The sequence below is a fragment of the Echinops telfairi genome, unplaced genomic scaffold (assembly GCF_000313985.2).
Source record: "Echinops telfairi isolate 266 unplaced genomic scaffold, ASM31398v2 ScPeMD7_5868;HRSCAF=6743_1, whole genome shotgun sequence".
Classification (NCBI taxonomy): Eukaryota; Metazoa; Chordata; class Mammalia; order Afrosoricida; family Tenrecidae; genus Echinops; species Echinops telfairi.
The window spans coordinates 5737625-5764525 of NW_022109768.1; the positions used below are offsets into that span (position 1 = coordinate 5737625).

General features: G+C 51.1%; 1 protein-coding gene across 1 annotated transcript in view; it reads left to right on the forward strand.

Annotated features, from left to right (window-relative positions):
- The window catches only part of GATB (glutamyl-tRNA amidotransferase subunit B), an 87444-nt gene that overhangs the window by 39038 nt on the left and 21505 nt on the right, over nt 1-26901 (forward strand). Inside the window, exons 3-9 of the mRNA XM_004708763.2 lie at nt 2999-3112; nt 5551-5746; nt 6592-6714; nt 14001-14114; nt 16404-16488; nt 17389-17433; nt 19952-20141. Of these exons, the coding sequence (XP_004708820.1) occupies nt 2999-3112; nt 5551-5746; nt 6592-6714; nt 14001-14114; nt 16404-16488; nt 17389-17433; nt 19952-20141 (867 nt within the window). The remainder of the gene's footprint in view (nt 1-2998; nt 3113-5550; nt 5747-6591; nt 6715-14000; nt 14115-16403; nt 16489-17388; nt 17434-19951; nt 20142-26901) is intronic.

Genomic DNA, 26901 nt, shown 5'->3' on the forward strand with positions numbered 1-26901 from the left:
GTTGAGAACCGCCGGTCTAGGGGAATACAGGCGGCAGGTTCCGTGCCTGTGCTGTACACACAAGTGGATGCTGGTACATGTAGACGGTCAGAAGAGGTACATGAAGAGGGGAGAAGGCTGCATGAAAGGGGTGGCATCTCAGTGAGCTGTTGACGGGAATAAACAAGTTGTGCATTGGGCTGCTAGTTGAAAGGTTGGAAGTTCAAACTCACCAGCCGCTTTATGGAGTGAGATGAAGCTGCCTGCTCCTGTAAAGATTTCCAACCTCAGAAACCCTTCCCGGTCGGCTCGATGGCAGTGGGGTTTGGTTTGGGTAAGAACAGGGAGCATCAGAGGCAGCAGCATGGTCTGTACAAGAGGATGGCGCCCAGGTGAGGTTGGAGTCGTCGTCGTAGGAGATGAAGGAAAGGCGGCCGGAGCCGGAGCCAGATCCTGAGGCGCTCCACCTTCATCTTGTGGACAGTGGAGGGGTTCAGACAGCGGAACTGATGAGAAGCATTCTAGCAGGAGCCCCCGAGCAGGCGTGTGGACGTAAACCAGAGTGTTCGTTTTCCTTATCAAGACTAACCCCTGGCTGTGCTTCCAGAGCACCAACTCGAGGCAAACCCGACCCTAGAGAATTTAAAGGAGACGCTGTCCCTAACGTCCCTCCTGGCCTGAGTCTGTCTCTGTGGGCTTGTTTCGAGGTGTTGAGCTCCGAGAGGGCCAACTGTGCCCTCTGGCATTCGAGGTCTCCGGCATTCGAGGGGCTCAGACATCACAGACACTAAGGAGAATTGGGGAATGAAGGCAGCCGAGTTGAATTTTCCAGTGCTGCATCCTACCCTCAGAGCGCGCTGACCCGGACCTCCATCTGTCACAAGCAGCTTGACTAAGATCATCATAAATTCTTTTTTCTTGGCATTCTTATAACCGGCACTCTATTTACTAGCCCCTCCGTGCAACTGTGGTGCAGTAATGATGGATGCTGATAATGCTGACCCTGAAGTACCTCGAGCCTTCTAAATCATCAAAAAAAGATTAAAGCGTATTCAGTGCCGCTCTAACATTTGTGTGTTTTACTGCATTCGAATCCTCCGGAAATTGATGGCTGATCAAAGGTCTATGTACACATGTGCACACAGGCTCCACAGAAGGCTGAGGCCAGCCACAATTTCATGCACTGCCCAGGGTCAGGCACAAGGATTTTGGCAACATTGCATGCTTAAAAATACACACATGGAATTTCATCACACTGAGCGGGGAAGCGCATTCGCCCCACAGGGGCAGCTTTTCAGCAGTGAGAAAGAGCCAGCTAGAAAGACAGTGGGCGATAAAGTACGGCCTGGTGCCCCCTACAGGGAGTTGGGCGGTTCACAAAGGGCCCACCCTGGAGCCCTGCTCTGGAGAGGACAGGGTCTGGCTAGGGGGCCCAGGGCCACAGTCTTGTGCACTGTGGCATGCGTTTAGCAGGACTACATTTGTATTGCAGTAACCATTCAGTAAAGTGCCAAATGCATCCCACACACCAGTGGTTCTCAACCTTCCTAATGCCGTGACCCTTTCATACTGTTCATGTTGTGGTGACCCCCCCAACCATACAATTATTTTGGTGGCTACTTCATAACTGTAATTTTGCTACTGTTATGAATCGAGCGACACGCCCCCCCCCCAAGGGGTCACAACCCACAGGTTGAGAACCGCTGCCACACCCCTTTTTGTGCTAGCCATTCTTACTGCCGTGCTGACTCTGCTGTTAGGCCTAAGGAAGAACCCGGAACAAAAGATGTGAGTTCACTTCGTTGTGTAACCCAGGTTCCCAAAGGAGTGTGCTGCCCTCCCCGGAAGGAAGACTTTTGGGGGTTGTGCCCTGCAGTCAGCAGAGCTGCCGTACACATCTCATCGTACACGTGTTTGTAAAGGTAGACCTGCCTCAGGGAGCCCCACTCGCCATCCTTGCCTGAAGAACCACACTAGCTGACTCTGAATTTTGGGGGTCACTTAGTCCCTCTGGGTCTTAGTTTTCCCTGTCTCTGAAAATAGCAGATGATTAGAAATACCTCCTTCCAGGGCATTGTGGGGGTGAAATAACAGTTGATGTGGAAATGCTTAACTGGAAAGTCCTATATAAAGACTAGTTAGTCCCCAACTCCTGACGACCACACAGATGACATGATGGAATGACATGCCCACCTGCCCTACCCCATCCCCATGATACGGTGTGGATTGAACCACTGTGATCCAAAGAGTTGCTGTGTGTTGATTTGTGGCAGTAGATCACCAGGCCTTTCTTCCTAGTCTGTCTTAGTCCAGAGACTTGGTCAGCATCATAACAGCACCCAAGACTCCACTGACCAGATAGGCAGTGGCTGCCTTACGTGCATTGCCCGGCAAAGGAGCCAAGGTCTCCCACTGGGAAGGCAAAAGAGTTCTACCAGTGAACCACCAATGCAAGTTAGATCTTAAAGTCTGTTTCACAGATGAGGAAAATGAGACTTCCTAGCCCTCCAGGAAATGGCAGTCAACCAGCTGCCGAATTAGAGTCTTCTTCCATCAAGGTGAAGCACCTCCTGTCAGCCTCTTGGGTCCCGCCTGGGCCTAACCCTTCATGCCTCAGTGAGGTGTGGTCATCTGCTTCCTGGGCCTTTCCACGTGTGCACTGAGTGGCCCTTATTCTTTCTACCTGAGGAGGAGGCGGCGAGAAAAAGTTCATTTTATGGATAACCATCCCACCAGGCTTTGCTGGAACTCGTCTGTGAACTTCCACACCGAGTGGCGGTAAAAGGATACCCTGATACGGCAGCTTATCAAGTGGCCCGTGGGACTGCTGCCGCGCGCGCATTTTCTCCTTTTAAAACAACGTTTTCCTGATTCCCAGGCAAGCAGAGCCGACTTGTGAATTTGAGCTGCCCATGCAGGGAAGCAGGGCCACATTGACTATTCACTGAGGATGTTGGTGTGGGAGCAGCATTTGTTCAGACTTCAGATCTAAGAGGAGCCTTGTGTCTTGTCCCTCTAGGTTCTCAACAGGAGATGTGTGGAAGCCGCAGTGATGACAGGCCTGGCCCTGAACTGCCACATAAACAAGAAGTCCTTGTTCGACAGGAAGCACTACTTCTATGCCGACCTCCCGGTAAGTCTGGCGAGCACTCGGCCTGCCCTAAGTTCTCTTGCTGGGCCAGACCTGCCCTGGAGGGTTTGAGAGGTGGGAGGGGGCTGTGCCTCGCTGGCTGAGCATGCTTTTAGCCAGGGCTTCTGTCCATCTCAGCAGGCACCTCCACGGAGCCCTGATGAAGGCAGGTGCCCCCTGATGTTTACTAGATTGGATGCAATTGTCCTGATTGCTGACTCCTTGCTTAGCCCCATGCTTCTGGTGGCTGCCTCATAATTGAACGGGAGTCCAAGAAACCAGTGTTCCTGGGCTCAGCCCAGGCGTGGTGTGCGGTGCTTACCGCCTGTTAGGACCAAAGCCCTTGCGGTGACCAATGGCAGGGTGAATGCATGCCGCTCTGCAGGCGTGGGGGGGGGGGGGGGGGGGGGGGGTTGGCTCGCCAGGTTGAGGCTCCCAGGGATGGAAGCGGCTCCTTGGGAGGCATTCCTGTCATCTCCCAAAGATCCAGTAAGTGGATAGCGCGAAGCAGAGCCACGAACCAGAAACCCCAACATCAGCACTGATTGATTGGGTTAGCACTCACCTGGTTGGGTTTTTTCCCCTTCTTTTTCTTCCCTTAAAATGAAAACTTTTTTCTGTCTTTTTCATAAGTAAAGCTAGTGACCTAGACCCAAGGTGTCATGCTGTTGCGTTAGAACAAAACTGACGTGCCGAGTGGGCCCCTGAAGTAATGCTCCCTTTGCCCTGAGCCTCTGATAGTACGGTGTAGGGAAAGGTTGCTTCACGTCTTTCTTCCTGAACGAAAGGTTCAGGTGAGCTGTGGTTGGGATTGGGGGGAACCAGGAGCATTAAATAAAAAACTAAAACTAAGCTCACCCCCACCCCCACCCCCACCCCTCAGGCTGTCAGCCCCTTAGCGAATGTTATTGTCTGGTAGCGTGGAGCGCAGGAAACGGCGTCTTTCTACCTGTGAAGAGTGATAACCAGTTTGGCCCGGATAAGGGGACATAGCAACACTCAGCTAGCGCCTACTGCCTGGATTACCTCTGGCTCTCTGTCCCTGCTGCTCCAGGTTCGGGTTATCTTGCATCACGGAGGAGAAACTTAGTCCACAGAAGTATTTGTTGTGCTAGTGTTGGTTTGACTGGTGGTTCTGTCTTTCCTGTGCACCCTGCCCAGGGTTTCATTTTTCAAAGGGAAACGGCAGTGGTTCTCAACGATGTGATTCCCCCATCCACTGCCATCGCCCTCTACTGGAAACTTGTAGGAAACATGAATTCTCAGACACCACCCCTAAGAAAAACACACCGATGGAGTCCGTTCTGTCTCATAATGACCCCGTGGGACTGCATAGAACTGACCCTTGGGGGTTTCGGAGACTATAACTCTTTACGGGAGTAGAAAGCCTAGTGGTTTTGAACTGCTGACCTTGAGATGGGCAGCCCAGTGTGGAACCCACTACAGTACCTGGGTACCCCAGACTCTACCCCAGACTTGCTGAATCAGAAGTATTCCTTGGGGTGGGGTCTAGCATTCTGCTTTGACAAGGCTGCCAGGTGATTGTGATATGGCTAGTTTGAAAACCACTGAGCCAGTGATAGAAGCAGCCCCGACACGGATGCTCTCTGCCAGGGTCAGACCCTTTCCCTCTGGGTGCCTGATGTCCACTCCGGGGCTATCGTGAGGAGTGATGGGCAGCCAGGAAGGAGAGCAGTCTCCAGGACCTGGCAAGTGCTCTAGATGCCTGTCAGTTATTCTCCATGCTTTCACAGCTCTCTGTATTGACCTTCCTGTCTCTGTCCTGTGTTGATGCCTGTGCGCAGGTGAACCTCCTCCCGCCTTCTTCCTAAGACTTAGGAGGAGATGGGGAGAACTTGGGGCCTCTGTCGCTGTGCTGTCCCTCAGCTGAGGCGAGTGTTGCCGCGTTCACTGGCTGCAGGAGCCTGGGAGGTCAGGGCAGAGGCAGCTGCGTGATTGTGATTGCTTTCGCCTCCGGAGCAGAGACAGAACCAGCTTCCTGGTGCCAGCCACCGCTGCCTGTCCGAGTCGGGGAGAAGGCAGAATGCTTCGCAAAGCACTTGCTAATCAGGAGTCTGTCAGAGGCCTGGTAATCAGATGCTGAGCGCAGGCTAATGAGCTAAATGAAAACAGCACATTCTTTTCTTAGGGGCTCCTGACTGAGAACGAAAGAAGGTGGTTAGGCCTGAAAGTGGAGTTTGGATAAGGCAGATGGGTCCCCTCCGGTGTATGGTGGGGGGGTGTATTTGTAGGGATGGGCGGAGGGTGGGGTTCGTAACAGGGGCAGGTTAAGTGAGAGGCTAAGCCAAATGATGGCTGCCATGCATAAATCCGGTTTTCCTCATAGATTTGCGTGGTTAAGAGGAGGAATTGCGTGGAGCCCAGCCTTTCTTTCAGGGGACAGCGGGCCTCGAGCCGGGGTGACCCATGCTTGTGTGCAGGCAGGCTACCAGATCACGCAGCAGCGGCTTCCGATCGCGGTCAGTGGGCGCCTGACCTACGGCGTGGGCGTGGGGACGCCGCGGCGCGTGGCCGTGCGCACGGCGCGCGTCAAGCAGATCCAGCTGGAGCAGGACAGCGGCAAGAGCCTGCACGACGATGCGCGCGCGCAGACCCTCATCGACCTGAACCGGGCCGGTAGGTGGGGCGGGGGGAGCCCGGGCAGCCCCCTCGCTTCTCGAACCTCGCTGCCTGCAAAACGAAGGCACCCAAGCCCCCGCCCGATGCTGTGCTGCGTGCTCTGTCGAAATACAGCCTCAGAACCCAGATGGCGGCCCTGGGTAGAACTGCCCCTGTGGGTTTCTGAGACTGTCATTCTTTATGGGAGTAGAAAGCCCCATCTTTCCACGGAGCGGCTGATGGTTTGGAATTGCTAACCTTGTAGTTCACAGTCCAACCGACATGTAACCACTGCAACCCCTGGGCTCCCAGTTGATTAAAAAAAAACGACTAGCCCAGTGGTTCTCACCCTTCCTCATGCGGAGACCCTTGCCTCCAGTTCCTCATGTGGTGACCCCAACCATAACTTTGTTTCGTTGCTTCTTCATAATGTAATTTTGCAACTGTGATGAATCGTAACGTAAATTACAAATTGAACATCATTAAAGCATAGTGATTCATCACAAAACGATATGTAATTCTATATTGTGAAATACTTAGTATTTTCTGATGGTCTTCGTGGACCCCTGTGAAAGGGTTGTTAGACCCTCCACAGAGAACCACTGGCCTAAACCATGCTTGCCATTAGGTTTTCAGGTCATGCCAATCATGACCCTTAAAAATAAAGTTACTCACCTAGTCACAGACCCACCAGCTTGATATCTTAAGCAGACATTAAAAGAAACCCAAGTTAGAAATCAAAGTGGGAGAAAAGAGACAGTTTGGGCGCTAGGGCCATTTTGAGAGCCCCACTTCACAGGGTTGCCCTGATTGGTCAATTGCTCTGATGGAGGCATGGGTCTGACTCTCTCTCCCTTTGGCAGGAGTTGGACTTCTGGAGGTGGTCATGGAGCCGGACATGACCTGTGGAGAGGAGGCAGCCATGGCTGTCAGGGAGCTGCAGCTGATCCTTCAAGCCCTGGGGACGAGCCAGGCAAATATGGCAGGTAGCAGCCACAAAGCACCGCCCCCTCTTTCTTCCTCACTTCCCTTCCGGGAGAGCTTTAGTCACTGCGTCAGCTACACTGGGGTTGGTTCTTTACAGCCTTGACTTGGGCTTTTGCATTCCTTTTTTTCTGTTGGTCTTCTTAAACACGTCCTTGGATTCTTTCCTGAGCTGCAAACCAGCACAGTACAAAGGACCACCCTGGTGTGGCACGCAGCCCCAGGGTGTGAGATCCGGAGAACAAGGAGCAGCACTTACTCCTGGCTTCTTACCTGCACTGGTGAGGTCCTAAGTGGGAACCGTGAAGTCTTTCTTACAAAGAAGGCACCATGCTTCTTAATTTGTGAGTTCCTTATAAGTCAGTAGGTATTGGTGGTTAAGTGGTAGAGTTCTTGCTTTCCATGTGGGAGACCCTGGTTCGATTCCCAGCCGAGGCACCTCTTACAGGAGACATGTGTGTTGTTGCAATGCTGGACAGGTTTCATCAGAGCTTCCAGACTGAGGAGTAAGGAGAAGGGCCTAGCCATCAGCTTCTGAAGCTCAGCCCCTGAGACTGCGGATCCCGACCATGCAGTGCAGTGTGCAGTAGATCGTGGGGGCTTTGCTTCGTTGTGCTGGGGTCTCTGGGAGCTGCAAGGTGGGAGCTGGCTGGCCAGCAGTTAACAACAAAAGCATTGCTTCCTTGGTTCTCTTTCTCATCCTTCTTTTGTAGAATTTCCATCCATGCTCTGGAAACCAGTTTATACAGGGGGCTTTAAAAAGTCGATGGGAAAAAGAAAGGAAAATGGAATTTTTCCGCAAACATTTTTAATCCCCATGTATGAGCAGAGTCAGTAGTATCACTTCTCAAACTTTAAGGTGAAACTCTAAAGTTCAGAAGGAGAGTAGGAAATTCCAAAAACAAACAGCAAATGAAAGTAGCACTTCGTCCCCTGGGACCAAGCAAGCTGCAAATTGTGTTTGTAAATTGGCTATCACGATGATGAGTTTTGGTCAAACTCGGGCTCTGTGCCCTTGGCCTTGGGCTGTGGCTATGTTGCCTCCCTTCAGCCCCTGAAGGCTGGGCTCTCCCACGGCTTCTCTCCTATTTTTGGTTTTTGGGGGCGGTTTAAAACCTCCTGCAGCCCACTGAGCACTCCCTGGTGGGCAGTGCCAGGGCTCCGCGGTGTCCAGTAAGCCTCACGGATGGGGATGATTCATCTCCCCACTGCTTCAGAAGCCTGTTTGCTAGCCTCATTCTGTCACATAATGGATTTGCATGTTACAGAGGAACTTCTGAATCCAGCATGCCACATTTGTCAGATAGGACATCTCACAAGCAACACATTGTGGTATCAAAGCCCTGGTTCAAGTTGAACTTGAAGACAGCACTTACTTTTTGGCCCCCAACTCTAAGTTGGAGACAAGAAGCCCAGAGCGCCAGACAGGCAAGCGGCATAAAGGTTAGCTGCCTGCACATGACCCTTATAGAGACGAGCTCTGTTCCCAGGGAAGAGAGCTCTATATTTATCACCCATAGAATGGAAGCGAAATATGGGCAGGTTGCACGGTTACTCATTTATGTGCTAAGTGTTGGTTTTCTATTGCTTAAAAAACAAAGTTAATCCTTCTCCACAATAACTGATTCCTACTAAACCTATGGAATAATAAGCAGGTCACCTGTTAGCTGAGAAATGTTCCCATCTGGGTGTTTGCCAAGAGGTAAACCACAATGGCAAAGACCCTTCAGTGGGGAGCAGCTTAGCAGGTTCCTTAACGCTCATTGGTCATGATACTCTGTTCCTTCCCAGAAGTACAAATGGAACAGCGTGGCTGTGCTGTTCGGAGATGCGGCGAGGTTGGCCCAAGGTCCGCCGGAGCCCAGTTCCTGGTGCATCCTGAGTCAGCATCTGGCCCATTGCCATATGCCTGCTCTGCTGGCCTTGGGGACTGTGGGCTTATTAGCAAGGAAGACAGACAGGCTTGTTGCCATTGAGTCAGTGCTGACTCACAGTGACCCGATAGCACAAGGTAGAACTGCCTGAGTGACTGAGATGGAAGCTCTTTACAGGAGTAGAAAGCCCCATTTTTCTCCCGAAGAGCTGCTGGTGGTTTTGAACTATAGACATTGTGGTTAGCAACCCAACTGGGAACCACGACACCACCAGGGCTCCTAGCCATGGTGAGTTGGTGTTAATTTTCCACAGCCCACCTATTTGGATGAGTAAGCTTTATGAAATGTGTGATACGAATTTGTTCACATTATTTTTACTGTCAAACCTGATTAGTCAAGTTCTGGAGAGTATTCAGTGATCAGAATGAGAAAGCGTAGCAGGCTTTCTCCCCAAGTCCTCGGGCCCCTGCTGTTGACAGAAACCATTTTCTGTCTCGATGTTCTGCTGATGTGTGAATGCGCTCATGAGAACCATAGGTAGTGGCGCCCTACCCCCACTCTCAATGGTAGCGTTTTTGGTTTGCCTGCTACAAATACCCACTCGAGAGGACAGAAATTGAACCTGATAGCATCCTCCCGGGCTGTGAGCGAGGGCCCTCCCTCAGTGTTGCCGAATGCACTGAAGTCAACCTGGTTGGTACGGCTTTTGTGCACTTGAGGCCATCTTACTGAATTTGCTTAAAAGGTATTTTGTCTTTGCTGGATGGAATACCTTTTGTTAGTGTTTGAGACTGTATTGAATTCCGGCTCGCGGACTCTCTTTCAACACGGCAGGCCGCTAAATGATTCTTCTCAGACATTGTTGAAACGGACTAGGCTTTCACTCCTATTCCAAATCAGAATTTCAGATTTTGAAAGTTGTTTTTTAACAGCAAGTGAGGTCCAATTCAGATCAAACAACGTTCTTGCCCACATTTGGAGCTTGGGGTTGAGCAGAGCTCAGCTTTCTTCCTAAGATTTCCTCTGGGCTCAGTGGGCGTTCAGGTGACTCACTCCAACTGTGGAGGAGTTGTTATTTGGACAGAAAGGGGGGGCTGACTGGGAACCTACTGGGAGACAGCTGTTGTGTTTACTCATTGCTCAAGAAAATGTCAGGACTTTGTGGTTGTTAGTTGCCAACCCGTAGCTACTGTATGCCCAGCAGAAAGAAACTGCCCCATCCTGTACCTTCCTCACAGTGCTCCCGGGCAGAGCCCACTGATGCTGCCACGGGGTCAGTCTTCTCCCTGAGGCTGCCCCTCCACGACTGGTCTCTCCTGACAGTTCTTATCGTCCTCGCTTCCAAGGAGCACGCTGGCCAAACTCCTTTCCAAGACGACTTTTGCTTGCCCTTCAGGCACTCTGGCAATGTACTTTCAATGTTCTTCTCCACAGTTCAAATGCATTAATTCCTCTTTGGGCTTCCTCCTTCAATGTCCAGCTTTGACGTGCGTGTGAGGCAATGGAAAGCACCACTAGCATTCAACAAGGTATTCATTTACTGGACAGCTGCCATAGACCAGATCCAGCTCTAGGTCCTGGAAAGGACCCTCATGCCTGCCCCATGGAGTTTACATTCCTGAGGAAAACAAGGCAAGCAAATGCTTACAGCCATGAGTGCTTCAAGGAGAAAAATGGGGGCTGTGGTAGACTATCACATTGGAAGGTGAGGATGTAGCTTTTTAAAGGCCTGTCAGGGGAGGCATGCCTTTGAAGAATGATCCAAGGCCCCAGCCAGCGTAGGGCTAGGGGACAAGCACCCCAGGGGACAGCTGGGTCCCAAGCCTTAAATTGAGAAAGTGTGTAGACTGTCTGAGAAGGTAGCGGAAAGCACTGTGGGGGAATCATGAGGAGTAGAGATGGGAGAGAAAGCTGCAGGGTAGTCAAGGGATACAAAACGCCAAGCCAGACTCACTGCCCTCGAGTCGGTGCCAGCTCCTAGCGACCCCCTGTACAGCGGAACCAAACACCATCCTCACAGTCGTTAGGTTTGAGCCCATTGTGGCAGCCCCTTGTCAAGGGCCTTCCTCTGTTTCACTGCCCTTCTGCTCCACCAGGCATGATGCCCTTCTCCAGGGACTGGTCTCTCCTGACAGCGTGAGACCAAGTGCGGCCATCCTTGCCTCCAAGGATCACTCTGGCTGTACTTTTTCCAGGACAGGAACTAGACGGTGGTGCTATTTACTAAAACTGGGAAGATGGAGGCTTGAATAGCTTTGTGTGGGGAAAGTCAGAATTCTGGCTTAGAAGCTGCTGTGCCAATGAGCTCTGCAAGTAGACATGCTAGCAGACAGGGAGCAGGGAGCGCAGAGTGGGAGGCTGGGCTAAGGGTAGAATGGGAGTTCCCAGCAAATAAACTCAGGACCAGTGGCCACAAGCCGACTGTGACTCGTAGCGGCCCCATGAGTGTCGGAGTGTTTTCAAAGGCTCCTCTCTGGGAAGTGAGTCTCCAGGTCTTCTGAGATGCCTGTGGGTGGGCTTGAACTCCGGTCTTTGGCTCCACCACTGAGCAGGCGAACCACTTGCACCAGCAGGCGCTTAAGTCAGCACATAAGCATTATGTAAAGCCTTGCACCCCTACGAAGAGCATGCTGTAAGTAAAGACGAGGGTCCTGAGTCGCATGGGAGAGAAGGCACAAACAGATGAACTAGAACAAAGTGAGGAAGGGAGGGTGGGAAGGTGGAAGAAAATCAAGAGGCAAGACCTCGGGAGCTAAGGGAGAGGGATATTTCGAGATTAGCTGGTGTGTCACATGCTGTTGTGGTGGCAAGTAAAGCGACAACCAAGCATGCCCATTGGATGTGGCAGTGGCCAGCCCTCGGTGATGTGGACTGACTGAAGAGGGTTGAAGAGGAAATGGAGGCGAGTCTGCTGAGGAGGAAAGCAGGAAGTGTGGTACTTGAATGATGAGAACTGGGCTCCAGAGAGTATGTAGTTAGATATTTGGTTTTCTCAATAAGAGATGACAGGAGCCCTGGTGGTGTAGTGGGTTATGCATTGGGCTGCTAACTGCAAGGTCAGCAGTTCAAAGCTACCAGCCACTCCAAGGGAGAAAGATAAGGTTTTCTACTCTGTAAAGAGTTACAATCTCAGAAACCCACAAGGGCAGTTCTACCCTGTCCTTTAGGGTTGCTTTGAGTCAGCATCAACCTGATGGCGGTAAGAGCAGTTTTTGAGAAATGAGAGCTACTGTGGTTTGTGTACGTATCCGCGGGCATGCCGGGATGTGTGGTGGCCTATGTGGGAGAGAGGAAAGGAAAGAGTGGAGCCCTTGGCCAGGCAAGAGGGGTGGGCATTAGCATTGCTGGAGCCGTGCTTTCTCGTATTAAGGACAATACTAATTCAAGATCGACGTCACTGTGCACTGACTTCTCTGGGATAGATGGTGTACATTCTAACGGTGGAGAGGAGCCGGCTTATTGGGGAGGGTTCCTGGGCGGAGGCAATGGTAGTGGAGGGAATGCCTGCGCATCTGACCTCCCGGCTGGAACCCCACACCCCCATGCCACTTTTAATGTAATACTACAAATGGTAAGATGTCAGTCGGAGGTTGAAGGATGAGCAGAGCTTGAAGAAAAGGAGGAGTGGTGACACGGATAAAGATACAGTGGGGGCCGCCGAGGGAGGAGTGGAGTTGGATGAAAACTGCCGATGCCGCCTCGGAGCAAGCTTTCTCATGGGCTGTGTGGTGGGGCCAGATGAGCACGCTTGTAGCAAGCAGACTGTGTGCTGTTGAGTTTGCACTTGGAATGGTGATGAGCCCAGTGTCCTGACTGTGGGGCAATGGGGAGCCACATTGTGGGCGGGGACTGGTAGGGGGGATGCAGAGCCCAGACCTGGCCTGGACTTCCAAGCCCATGGGCTATGGTGGGCACGGCGGAAATGGAGAGGAAGTGTCAGGTCTGAAGGAGAGGAGAGAGTCCACAGGGGTTAGTTGTCTGCTTGGCTCTCAAAGACAAGACAAATGGAGATGCTGAAGATGATGTCTGCTGTTGTCAGGATAGTGGAGACTCCTTTCGATTCAGAACAGCACAGGTGGGCCAAAAGGTGTGGTTCTGTGAACGCGTTCAGTGGTCTCTGAGCTGCGAGGCCCCTTGTCCTGGACTGCGCAGCGAGGGTGAGCTGGCCCTAGTTGAGAGGCTGCAGCGGAGACCAAGGCAGGGGGCGGCGGCCCGCCAAGGCCTGGGCTCCACAGGGGGCGAAAAGCAGAAAACCCGTCTCACAGCTCCTTCTCTTGGCATGGAATGTATTTGCTTATTTTATTTAACCAGACTGATTTTGCTTCCTGCACACTTTTGTTGTGGGGGTCATAGAAAATGAATATCTTTATCCAACTCACCAGAACACTCATTATTTGGCAGATTAAAAAAAAACACCACCACTTAACTGTGGAAACAGAACCCAGCCTTTGGACTTGTGGTTCTGCTCAGTGTGGGCACTGTAAGTGGAAGTGGATAATGGGGAATCGGAGCTTTCCTGTGGGTGGTGCAAAAGGTGGTTCTTTCTGACCTCCATCCCTCCATTTGTCTTGGGATTTTTCCTTCAGGAATTCCTAATTCCCACCACACACCGCCTGACTCTTTTGAGGTCCCTAATCTGAGGAGTCTTTGAATCAAAGGAGGCCCTCCCGCATGGGGACAGTCCTTTCCTCTGTGTCCCCGCACAGAATCCCTCCTTCACAAGAGCAGCATCTCTTCAGCTGCAGCGCTCAGAAGGGCTCCGAATAGGGTTTCGGGCAGGGAGAGACTATGACCGTCCCTGGGGAAGGAAGGGAGACAAAGCCCAGGTTTCTGGATCTTGCCCTTGAGCTGTACATACTCAAGGACTCTCTTATAAATCTCCCAGACTCACGGTCAGAAATCCACAGTTCACTGGAGAGCAGTGTACATCTATCAGCTAATCATCTCTGTGAGGGCTTCCCTCCCTCCCCCAGCTGCGACACTCCAGGGAAAAAAACAAAACAACTTGAGCAACATGGCAGCGTGAATCTCCGTGGCAGTGTGGGTTTTCTTACTTAGCACAGCTGAAATTACGCCCCTCAGCTGGCATAGCCCAAACCACTCCTACACACACACACACACACACACACACAGCTGAAATTAGGCCCCTCAGCCAGTGTAGCCCAAACCACTCCTACACACACACACACACACACACACCAGCCTGGGTACCCGTACGCCTGAGCGCCGGTACTGACGCGGCCCGAGGATGGACTTCAGGCCAACTGAAGTCAGGTTGCCATTTCTGCAGTCAGATTGTTAGAGCCAAATAGGAAGTAGATGTTGCATTGCTTACCTTCACAGACCATGTCCCCACCAAGAACTTCAAAGAAGATTTTCTCCTTACAGAGATTTTTCTTTTTTTTCCCTTCCAGAGGGGCAGCTGAGAGTGGACGCCAACATATCTGTGCATCACCCCGGGGAGCCTTTCGGTGTTCGGACTGAAGTGAAGAACCTCAACAGTGCCAAGTTCTTGGCCAAAGCAATAGGTGAATGCCAGCTGTTACCCCAAACGTGACTCGTTGTACCCACCGCCCATTGCGATGGAACAAACCACCTCAGCCATAGGAGGTTAGAAGAATAGCCATGTTAGTCGTCACAGTTTTGGGTGGTGGGTGGTTCTGCTGATCTTACCCTGCACCTTGACTCCCTCAGGTCGCCACAGTCAGCTGGCAGCTCAGCGGAAACGTAAAGTCTCCGGGGCATCACTCAGGTATTAGGGTTTCTGTGCTGGCCGGAGATCTTCCTTCATTCACTTGTCGGGCTTGGGGGCTTGGCCTTCTTACTTGTTGGTGTAGGGGGAGGACTGCCTCTGAGGCCTAAGCTCCAGAATTCACACAGTACCACTTCCCACACACTGATTCAAAGGAAGAGGAGCCAGACTCCACCTATCCATGGGAGGGCCTACAAATGGCCATGGCCTTGGCTTTCCATTTACCGCGTCTCTTCTGAGGAGCATCGTAGATTGGCCAGAGTGTGACCTAATTGGTCAATAGCCTCCCTGCTTATTGTTCCTCTAATAAACTGCATGTGCTCCTGTAATCAAATATTGATCTTTTTGGGTCATATACTTTGGGCAGTTCAGTGATGATCAATATATAATAATTAAAATAAAAGAGTTGATCATGATCAACGTCTGAGGCAGTCCCATGAAAGTTGACATCTTAATCTCTCAGAGGTCATCTCAGAGGACTTGGCGTATTCTGTAAAACAAAGCTCTCTAGAGAGGGCCATCCTTTCCAGCAGGCACAGGACACAAGACCACTGAGTGTGTGGCCACACGCCAAAGTGTTAATTAGAGCCCTGGACCTTGTCACACAAAGTGCTAAAAACAATGCAGAAAAGATTCAAAACTCAAAACCACTGCCAGCAACTCAATTTCAACTTAGCAACCCTCTACAGGGTTTCTGGGACTAAATATTTACAGAAGCAGAGAGCTTCACTTTTCCCCTACAGAGTGGTTAGTGGGTTTGAACCGCTGACCTTGTGATTAGCATCCCAATGCCTAACCCAGAGTACCACTCTTTCTCCCTGTAGGAAAGATCAGGCTTGTATAAAACCGAGATGTTTCTGAAATGGAAATAATCAGTTTACCTCTGAAGACAGGGAGCGTGGTGAGACTGGCCCATGCAATGGCTGGTGGCAGGAAGGGTTCCCATCTGAAGACAAATGAAGGGAGGTGACTCTTCTTTCTCTAGAAGGGAGCCTCACCTATATTCTAAAGCCATGGACGGTTTGGGCCAAGGTGAACTATTACAGCCTAACTCTGAAAGAGAAACTCAAATGGAAGCGTTTCAATTCACTCCTAGAGAGTGAGTGTTCGGGAAATCGTTCTGAGAGCTAGTAATGGTAGCCTACGCACTACCCAAGAGGCAGGTTGGGTCTTGGGTAGAGTACCCACTTGAATTATGAAGGACACTCCCAGCACATTCGGCTGGCTTCTGTTGTCCTGCGAGCCCCATGGGAGCAACAGCCTGGACTTGGTGGGACTCTGGTCTGGCGCAGACTGGAAGAACCAACACTTTACCGTTCCGGGCCTCTCCCCCTCTTTCCCTCTCTCCCTCTCCAAACCGAACACTCTCCTACTGCCTTGTCCTCCCCAGACTGGACCTTTTAGGCAGCACTTCATGCCAAGCCGAGAGAGGTGAGGGTGCTCAGGGTTGAAAACTGGCACACGTGGATCTTGCTGCTGCTGCTGCTGCTGCTGCTGCGCAGCTGAGATCAAAGGGAGTAGGCTGCAGCAAGAAGCAGCAGTGCTCGGTGGGCTGGGAGTTGAGGGAAAAGCTAAAGCCGCTCTCATAGCGAAGCCTAGTTGGCCATTGTGGTTAGGTTTTTAGGACCACAGCTTGCCTTGTTCGATGGCAGGGGGAGCATGACATGGAGCTGCAGTTCTCAGTCATTTGGGGACAGATCTCTTTGAAAGTTCAGGACCCTCTCCCCCAGATACATGTCTGTCTATGCTCGCGTTTTATGTATAGTTTCCGGAGGTCCCAGGACCTCCTGAAGCCCAGGCCTAGATCCCAGGGTAAGGATTCTTCAGAGGCTACCGGCCTACATCTGGCGTCACTAGACCCCCTTGTCCGAGTCATACCAGGGTCCTTGTTGGCCCTTCCAGCTCCCTCATTCCGTAATGATGGTGAAAAGATAAAACACATAGGGGAAGAATTATTATAATCCTTGATTTTAAAAAAAATTAAGGTCTTTAATTATTGCTTGACTTGAAGAGAGGTATAATCAAAATTTCACAAGATGATACTAAATTACCGTGTTTTTCTTAGACTATGAAATTCAGAGGCAAATCAAGGAGCTTGAGAATGGAGGTGAAATTCTGAATGAAACCCGCTCGTTTGACTCCAGGCTGGGGTGAGTTTGGAGAAGAGCCTCTGGCGACAGGCAGCGTGCGGGGCAGGAGAGGCCTGGCCACCAGCCTGGGACCTGGGAGAAGGTGCTCAGCTTGTCTGCACCTCAGTGTCCACATTCGTCATATTACCCCATAGCGGCACATTACACTCTGTGCATCGAAACCCACAGCATCACGTTACCTCCCTGAAGGACAGATTAGAATGCCTCATGGAGTTTCTGAGGCGTTAAACTTTATGGAAGCAGACTACTTTCTCCAGTGTAGTAGCGGGTATATTGGAACCACCACTCTTTCAGGTAACTATCCCTGTGTCACCAGGGGTCCTCAGTATGCCCTATGAAGCCCCACTGCCATTACGGGGATTCCAACTCATAGCAACCCTGGCTTTGAGGGAGCAGACAGCCTCATCTTTCTGCTGGGGAGCAGCTGGTGGGTTTAAACGGTCAGCTTTAAAAAAAAAAAAAAGGTCAGCTTTTTGGTAGCTTGGGCTTAGATGATGACCCTTCCCTTGCTTCCAGCTGGCCTGCTGCACTGCAAGGATCTCTCTCAAAATAGTCTTATCACACCTCGACCATATGAAGCTTCGAGGTAGGAGAGATTGAAGAGTTGGTTGTAGGGATACCACCCACCCGCATACCAGTAATGTTGACATTAATTTTCAGACTCTGAATTTTGAGAATTGTATCCTTCAGCTGAAAGCTGAAATGTTGCAGAAATTCTTTCTTTTACAATTAGTCATATTAAACTTCTCTCTACTGACATTTTAAAAAGTATTTATTTAAGAGTTCCTGATGAGCTGGATATTGCCTCACCCTTAGTGATCAGTGGGCCCCTCTCCGCCTCTTGACCAGGTACTGCTGCATGCATTGTGCCCTTACTGGTTTCTTCTGTCACGATTGCAGGTGTACCGTGCCCATGAGGGACAAAGAAGGAAAACAAGACTACAGGTGCCTGCTCCTCCTTTCAAGATACCATGACATGTTTAGGGCGTGAGGCCAGCTTTCAAATCCGTTTAAAGATTGATAGAACGATCCTGGATAGTTTATAGGCGCCACATTTTGTTGCTGTAGGATAGAGAATCTAGACATCCTCATTTCTGTGTATCCTGAGAGAATGCTTATCTTCTTAACTTGGTAGCCCCAGAGCACCCAGTCTGCCTGCATCCCGCTGTGGGAACACACACGTGCGGTCACTTCTTGGGCAGAGAGTTATTACAGCAGCACCACAAGGATGGCAGCTGCGGGCGGGGCCTGTTCCAGTTCTTAAAGCCCATAGCAAATCCAGTCTTTTCAAATGCACTGAAGGTCCTTGGGAAGAAATGGGTAAAATGGGATGTGCATGTTCAAGGCCTTTCCCTGCAAACCTCAGGTGATACCATTGAAAAGCTAAAGAATTTAGACTGAATATGAAACCCACAAATAATTAGTAAAATTAAGTTTCAGATAAGTGGTGCATTTTGTGTCCCATTTCTCCCCCTGCCCCATGAGTGCAGCAGATTGCAAAGACTGAAGGAACTCTTTAGCAAGGAACTGTTGTGTTTAGCCCAGCAGCGCAGCTATTTCTGTGATTGAGGAACAAATGTAGCATGGTCCTACGGGAAAAGAGAGGCTCAAAAATCCTCCATGTGAAGCTCACCTAGAGGATGGCTCCTATCCTATGAGTCAAATAGTACTACTAGGGTTTTAGTTCATACATTCTGGGTCTATTCCAAACAAACATGTTTTGTTTAAACATGTCTCACATGTCTCTGATCAGTGGGTGGCCGCAGACAAGTTTGCTCAATGATATGCTTGTCTTTAGTCTTATTAGGATACCTCGCTCCCCGAAAAAAGAGGGTACTTTAAAAAAAAAATGACATGAAGATTAACTAGCTCAAAGACCTGATCTTTCCATTGGTCTTTTAAGCAAGATTGAAACTAATGAAGACGATTTTGTAGCACAAATCACAAGCAGGAATGAGTCTTGTATTTACCAATATGATCCAGGGAGCAAGGGTCATTCAAAACAGTGGCTCCCAAGGGAATCTGCTGGGCCAGTGATATTCACAGCAGCTCCGAAGGTTCTGGTGGCTGTTTCTGGAGAGTCTCAGGGAATCCCCAGATTCCCCTAACAGAGTTTCTCACAGGACACGGGATCATCACAGGGCTTCTGCAGAAGAACGCTTAAGGAAACTGAAAGCTGCTTTGGTGAGAAAAAGGGCCGGAAAGTTGGCCAGAGAATATTTATTTTTTCTATCATGACCTTGCACCTGCTTATTCTTCGAGGGTAACAAGGGCCGTCCTATGAGAATTTTATTGCGAAACCTTACGCTCTGCACCTTATAGTCCTGATCTGGCCCCATCAGCTTTCTTTCTGCTTTCCGAGGCGGAAGCACATGTCAGGAGCACGGCTGGGGTCCCTCAGGGATGCCCAGACGACTGTTCTGACACATGAAAGCGTGTAGGATTCTTTGGGGGAAGGTTTAGAGATGGGCACACCACCATCAGAAGTGTATAGCTCAAGATAGGGTACGTGTCCTGAAACAGTAGCATCCCCTTTGGTTGTTTTTGTTTGAGAACGGTTTCTGTGTTATGTGGCAAGACTTTTTGACCTTCATGGGTTTCTCGCCATCCTGTTTAAGCTGCTGTCTGGTTGGGCACGGAAGTCGGCTTTTAACGTAGCCAGTGGCTTCCCCGCACACCCTCGAGTTGATAGCGGCTGGGCCTTGGGAAGCCTCCCTTTGATTTTCTCTTGTCTCCAAAGTCAGACAATCCAGAGCACAGAGTGGCCCCTGGTCTCATCTCTCACATTAGAGGCACTGTTCTACATGAGCCTGCTTTCCTGTAGCCCTGTGCTGGAGTAGCAGAGGGGTGGGCCGGCCTTCTGTGTGTCAGAATGGGGTCCGCTTCCATGGTTTACTTGGGTAGAATCTCTTCTACCTCTCGAGAACGCAAGCTTGGCTATTTTTCCCCAGCTTCTCATTTACTGCACAAATGGTGCTATAAAATTGTTGCAAATCCAAAAAAGGGGAGAAAATCATCTTTCCAATAATGAAATTATTCTCGTTGTTTTCTCAGCCTTTGCATTTATAAATATATGCTTATCCACAATCGGGGATCCTGGGGAGGACGAACAGTTAGGTGCTCAGCTGCCAGTCGAGAAGTCAGTGGTTCAAAACAACCAGAGGCCCCTCTGAAGGTAGGCGTGGCGATTGCATCTCCAGGGTTTTCAGCCTTGACAACCCTGTGGAGCAGTACACACACACACACACACACTCACACACACACACACACACAGTTAGGCTGGGGCAAAGACCAGTTGCTAGGGAACGGTGAGAATTATGATTATAAGGCATGAGAAATATTTGTAAGTAAAACGGCCTTCATCAGATGCAGAGTTAAACTCACAAACACCAGCTTTTAGGTAGTTTGTTACCAGCTTGAAGCCGTCAGTCTCAGGCCCTGTCTCCTCCCCTGTCCCGCCCAGGTTTATGCCGGAACCCAACCTGCCCCCGCTGGTGCTCTATGACAGCGCCTCGCTGCCTGCAGGGGCCGACGTCCAGCAAGTGATCAACATCGACTGCATCCGCGAGGGGCTGCCTGAGCTCCCCAGCGTGACCCGGGACAAGCTCGTGCAACAGTATGGGATGCGGCCGGAACACAGCTTCACCCTGCTGGTGGGTGTGCAGGAGCGGCCAGGGAAACGCGGCCCGGCACCTGGGCTCAGGTTATCCGATCAGGCCCCTTCCCAACGGCGGGCTGCCCAGTGGAACGATGGGTGCGCCCCTTCGCGCCTTATGAAACGAAGATGAGAAGGGAGCCCCATTAGTCATTTCTTCCCGCTTCAATGCGCAGGTTCCCTGCAGGCAGGGTGTATACCCCAGGGGATGGGAGCAGCTCAACGCGTGGACTGTCCGCCACATTGAGCCTCGGCAGGGTCTGACTGAATGCTAGTTCGCGAAAGGAAACACGGATTTCTCCCCAGCCCAGAATGCAGAAGGCCGGCTTAGGTGTCTGGAGGGGCCGCGGGAGGGTCCGACAGCGTGGGGATCTGCTTAGGAGGATCGACAACGTGGGGATCTCCATCCTCTTCAGAGAAATGTGGGCCTTTGCCCTTTTCTTTGTCATGGCCGCGTGGAAGCCAGAGAGCAGGCGTGGCACTTGGTCACAGCGGTGGTCTGCTGCAGCACCTTTCAGTGTGCCCCCTTTTTGGGGGGTGGCCGAATCTGGGAACCGGCCTTTCGCCACGGACGTGGCGGGTAGTGAGTGCAGCCTGGGGCTCGGAGGCTGGCCTTCTTGGGTGACCTGGGCTTGGCCTCCCAGCTAAGGCACCGCAGGTGGGGTCGCTGCCTGTGTTCAGGGGAGGCTCGCATGTTGTGGGGGTGCTGCACAGCTTCCAAACCAGGCGGACTGTAGGAAAAGGCCTGGTGGTGACCTTTTGAGGGGAAAAATTAGCCTGTGAAAATCTTGTGGATCACAACTGACCGTGGGGCTGACCCAGGACCAGGTAGCATTTCCTTACGTTGGGCCCCGGTCCGTTGGAGCCACTTGGGTGGCAGCTGACAGCAGCCGCAAGTGTACCAAGCATTGGATGATTCTGATGCGTGCGACACTGTGCACGCATTTCAACCACAGCAGTCTCCTCCAGGCTCCACCGTGAGGGCGGCCAAACGTGTCTGTTGAACAGATTCTCTGTGAGCACCACTTTTCTTGTCCCTAAGGACCAGGCCGCATCAGTCACTTCTAGCCCTCTGTGGGCCATGTGTGTCTCATGCATTACCTGGTGGGGCCAAAATCGCTGAATGGTCATCGTTTCTTGGGGTGTCTGGTTCAGCCTCCAGAGCTGCCAGCACCTGAGGGAAAGGGCCCTCTGAGCCCCATCTCTGTCAGACCTGCGGGTCCACAGATTGGGTGGGCCTGAGTCAGCTCCACAGCAGCCTGTTCAGGGTGCCTATGAAGTGAGTCGCCACTACTGGGTTTTCCCAGAGCTGGAGTCTCACAAGTCTTTCCCACCATCTTTAATCCCCAGCCCACCCACATCATTTCTGGACTTCAGACCTACATGTATGTAAGAGGGAGGAGAGCAGGAATTGCGGCTGCTCTGCCTCCAAGAAGCTAGGGAGCCGTCTGCATGTGGTTAGAATGTCGCTAGACAAGCAAATGTGTTAAGGCACCATGTGGTGCATGCAGTGTGTCGCTCCAGGTAGACTGGAGAAACAAACCTATAGATCATGTATATAAGAGAGAGTTTTGTATAAAGAGTAATTGAACATTAAGAAAGCATCTCAACCTGATCCAGCCCAAGCCCATAAGTCTGATATTAGCCCATATGTCTGATACCAATCGGTAAAGTCCTCTTCAGACTCACGAAGTACATGCAGTGATGCTGACTGCAGGACGATCACAGGTCAGTGAGTAGAAAGTCCTTGGGTCCAGTGGCGGTGTAAACATCTCAGTGCTGGCAGGGGTCTCTATGTGGCTTCTCCGGTTTCAGAGGTCTGGTTGCATCAGGGTAGGTCCATGTGGTTTCTCCAGCCAGGGCACTAGCATAGTTCATGTGTCTTGTCAGCTGCAATGTCTCCCGGGGAGTGGCAGAGGGAGACAGCATCTTGTCAGTAGAGCATCTTCTCAGGGAGTGAGCAGACTGAGAGATGGTGTCTCCTGCCTCCAAGAAGGAATACTGGATTTCCCAGAATTCTCAGGAGAAGGCCATCCCCACACAGAGGTCTCATTGGCCATGAGCCAATTGACAGACTAGACTCCACCCTTTCACACGTAATCCTCACACATTGACACCAGATTATGCAACGATCACACACAGTTTCTTGGTTCTTTCTTTACTCAAGAGTGAGCCTTCAGGAAAGAATCCCTAACTATGGTCTTTGTGCCTCAGCTTTCTCCATACGAGAAATACAAGAACCTTTTAGAGACTCTCCCAAGAATAAAGCTGTGTTCTCTGAAGGCTCTGAAAATATACAGTCATGTTAGAATTCTGGGGGCCCTGGTGGCGTAGTGTTAGGCTGTTAACTGAAAGGTCAGCAGTTTGAAACCCCCAAATGCCCCTTGAGAGAAAGATTGAGGTTTCTACTCCTAGAAGGATTTACAGTCTTGCATATCCACAGGGACCATTCTGCTCTGGCCTGTAAGATCAGTCTGAGTTGGAGAATGGACTCGATCATGGTGAACGTGGAGTTTTGAGTTTAGATCCCCCCATCCAGCTGTCACCATCGGTCTTGATGAGTTTGGGGGAGTGGGGGTCTGTCTCCCTTGCTTGAACATACCTAAGGTCCTCGTGCTTGTGTCGTAGCCTTCCCTCACTAGCCTTCTCAGGGTCGCAGAGCTGGCCATCAAACCCAGCCCATGACGTGGAGTTGCTTCTGCCTCACAGAACTGTGCCATTGGGTTTCCGATACGGTGAGTCTTCACAGGAATGGACGGCTTCATCTTTCTCTATGGGTTTAAATGACCACCCTGACAGCCGTCCAGAGGCTAACTCACTGTGCCACAGGGCTCCCGAATTAGGCACCTTACATGTTTGCTGCCGGGCACATGTGAGTGACTGTGCTGTAATCCTTTGATGTCCTGCTTCAGGAAGCCAGCTTTCGGTTCCCGTGGACTCCACTCCACTCCATGGCACCGCCCTGTACACCAGAACAAACGTCCAGTCCTGGGCCAGCGTCCCCATCGTTCGTGGTGTTCTTCAAGCCAGTGCCTGGCAATCTGGGCTACTTATTCTCTTCCAGCACTGTGTGCAACACTATTCTAATGGTGGTTGAGATGTAGGCAGATTATGCAGATTATGGCCCTTCTACCCATAATCTCTTCTCTGATGTGTTGGCAAGTCTAGGGGGAGCCCTAGTGGTTTGTCGTGGGTTATGTGTTGGGCTGCTAATCTTGAGATCAGCAGTTCAAAACTGCAGCTGCTCCAAGGGAGAAAGATGAGGCTTTCTACTCCCATAATGAGGTACAGTCTCAGAAATCCACAGGGGAAGTTCTGTTCCTTAGGGTCAATCACCATGAGACAGAATTGACTTGCTGTCAATGGTTTTTCATAACTTCTAGCCTCAAAGCCTGTGGTTATAATCCCATGTTGGAGGGAGTTCTCTGGTGTGCTAATGGACAAGGTCAAGCCGGGCTGTCTTCTGAGTCCTCACCTTACTGGAGGGCGTGAAGCAAGTTGCCGTTCTTTGTTTCTTTTCCTTGGGGATCGACATGGCCCGCTGGAAGACCACAGGCACACCTCCAAAGCCATCCCTCTGTGTATCAGAGCCATCTCAGAAGCACATCTGGAGAAGAGCCACCAGTGGTGCATATTCTAGTTCTCTGTCGAAAGTGGCAGAGGCTGAGCCCAAACGCACCGGAGGTTGTCGCAGAGCAGAGGATCCAGCCTGAGATCAGAGGCCAAGACAAGGAAACCATGAAATAGAGGAGCAGCACTGAGACTGAGGCAGAGCAGTGGATGGGCTTCCTGGCCCTGGAGGTCAGGGGACCACATGGCTTAGAGCAGTGGTTCTCAACTTGTGGGTTGCGACCCCCTTAGGGGTTGAATGACCCTTTCATAGGGGTTGCCTAAGATCATTGGAAAACACTGTGATTTACATTACACTTTATAACAGTAGCAAAATTACAGTTATGAAGTAGTGAAAATTTTATGGATGGGTGGTCACCACAACATGAGGAACTGCATTAAAGGGTCGCGGCATTCGGAAGCTTGAGACCCTCTACTAGAGGTGGAGGACTGGAGAGAAATTTGGCTACTGATCGAGATGGACTAATGACTGTCCTTCCTGGTAACTGGTCCTAACTAGGGGTAAACTTGTTAACGTCCTTAATAAACCCCATAATTATGAGCATTGGCTGAGAGCATTATTAGTGGCTATGACATCAGGTACACTCGACAGAAAAGTGGCGTGCCGGGGAGGACCGGCTGGTGTCAGAGTAGGTAAAGGAAGATGGGGGGTGGAGGCGCTTCTGACTCTGCCTCGTGGCAGGAGGGAGGCTAGGGGAGGTCAGATAGAGCCTCGGCGCCGTTTAGGTTTCATTGGCTGATTTGTGGAAGGGGCTTGCCATGCCTTTCTTCCTCGTCTAACTTAGTGTGCAGGCTCGGCTGAAACTTGTCTGCCGTGGTGACGCTGCTGGCATTTTGGAAGCCTGGTGGCAGAGCTTCCGTCGTGAACGTCCATGGTGACCAAGCCATAGAAACTCAAAGCTGACGAATGGGTGGTGTGGGCAGCCCTTCTGCTCCATTGAAGACTCCCAATAGCGTTTTCTGAGCAGTAGGCGGGACTAAGAGGAGGGCGGTGATTGGTGTTTGCGGGCTTTAGATGGATGGCTTCTTGGTCTGAAGAGATTATAACCCAAGCTCCGCTCGCGCGAACCAGCCTATAGGGCAGGTCACAGGAAACAGAAGCATGAAGTTTGGTGGGGGACCAGAGGAGACGGTGATTGGTGTGGGGGTACATGGAGAAAACTTCCAGAACCAGCTTCGAAGGAACTTTTTTCAGATATCTTAATAGCATGCTTACGTTTCTGGCCTCATAGGGTGTATGACATGATTTGTTAAAATATAAGAAGGCTAATACTTGAAATGTTCAAGATGAGTGAGTATAGAATGGGACGGGAATGGCGAGAGAAGGAGCCAGACAAATTGTTTCCCTGAAAGTGGGCAGCCCAGGCTCTTGATGACTCTAATCACTGGAAGCCGAGTTCCTCATAACGCGCCTGAAAACGGTATGCTCGTGTTTTTCCTGCCTTCGTCAGTCACGGCAGATGCTGAGAAGGGCAGACGCGCAACTCTAATGAACCGGCTCTCCATTTAAAGAGTACCCAGGAGTGTTCCTCAAATAAATAGCAGTGGTGGGTGTGCTGCACAGAGCTCTGGCTCCGAGCGCCCTGCTTTGGATTTGCTTATTAAATTAAGCGTTATGCACAGACCCGCCCCACACACATGCCTCACCCACAAATAATACCAACTTCAGATTTTTTAACAGTAGGCTTTAATTTAGCCTGTCAGTTTTCTGTTCAGTCGGCCCAGAATTATATATTGTTAACATCCACAGCCCACTGCCATCAAGTCGGTTCCAACTCCTTGGTATTGCAGAGCTCGGATCTTAGGCCTGGTGGTGCTGTCGGGTAAGCACTAGACTGCTGATCACAAGGTCAGCCGTTCAAACCCACGAGCCTCTCCAAGGAGAGACTTGAGGATATCCAATCCTGTAAAGCTCTACAATCTCAGAAATCCTCTATAGGGCCCGTGAGTCTGCACGGGCTCGGCAGCAGGGGATTTGGTTGGGGTTGAGTGATCTTACACTGAGCATGTACCTCACTGCCTGCTGCATGTAAACCAAGCCGCTCTCACTGCCACGAGTCCAGTCGGACCCACGGTGAGCCTCTAGGACAGGTTAGAACTGCCCCTCTGGGGCTGTGAGACTGTAAATGTATAGGGGAGCAGAGCGCCTTATCTTTCTGCCATAGTGAGACTGGTGGGTTCATAGTGCTGACCTTGTGGTTAACACTCAACCCACAGTGCCACCAGGGTTCATTGTAGTCTCTCAAAACATGCATGTTCAAAAGAAGGGTAGGTGGCGGGTGGGAGGGATGGGTGAGGGAGGGAATCAGAAGTCATCTTCCTGATTTTTGACACTGTTCCCACAGGGCAGGTCTGTGTGCCACCCTGTTGACTTGCCCTTCAGTTAGCAGGGGTGATGTGAGTGTCCTTGAGCTTGCCGACCGTTGGCCCAACCCATTACCCTCCTGACGAAAGGGTTAACTTCCTCCAAGATGCCAGGCAAGTGCAGTCTTCCTTGAAGCCTAAAACAGCCAGGCGGCCCCACCCCTGGAAGAATTGCTGCTGTGGATAGATACGTGGTCTGTGGGGAGCCCCCAGCAGGCAGAGCCCCGGGACATAAAGCCTGGCCCCAGGGTGACATTGGGGAAGTGTGGCCCTGAGCCCCGGACTCTGCAGCCTGCTTTCGTGGGTCTGCCCGACTTCATAGTCAGCCTCCAGATGTGTACTCCAATGTCAGCTTCGTTTTCCCTAGCTGGTAATTTCCCACTGAAAATCATGATCCTTTGTTTCTGACGTCCCGGAGAAGGTTAAGACGGCCCCAGGGGACAGAGAAACAGCAAGGACATCATGACTTCAGTGGGTTGTTAAGTGGATTGTTTCTCCGGAGTTTCCCTCTGAGTCTGTAGGAAGCGTGCAAGGGCCCGTTTGCTCTCCGGATGAATTGCCTATGAAAGAATTCCCCAGGATGAATAACCGCGTCGCCCATATGCAGTGCTGCTTTAAAGCTAAATCGTTTTAAAAGGCATCTGAAACCATAGTGACTTTCTTTCAAGTGCCCAGACTTATTGAGGTGCAGAGGCCTCAACGTCTAACTGCTGTTTAAGGAAAACCCATTTGGTCAACACCGTCCACTCACCATATTTCAGCTC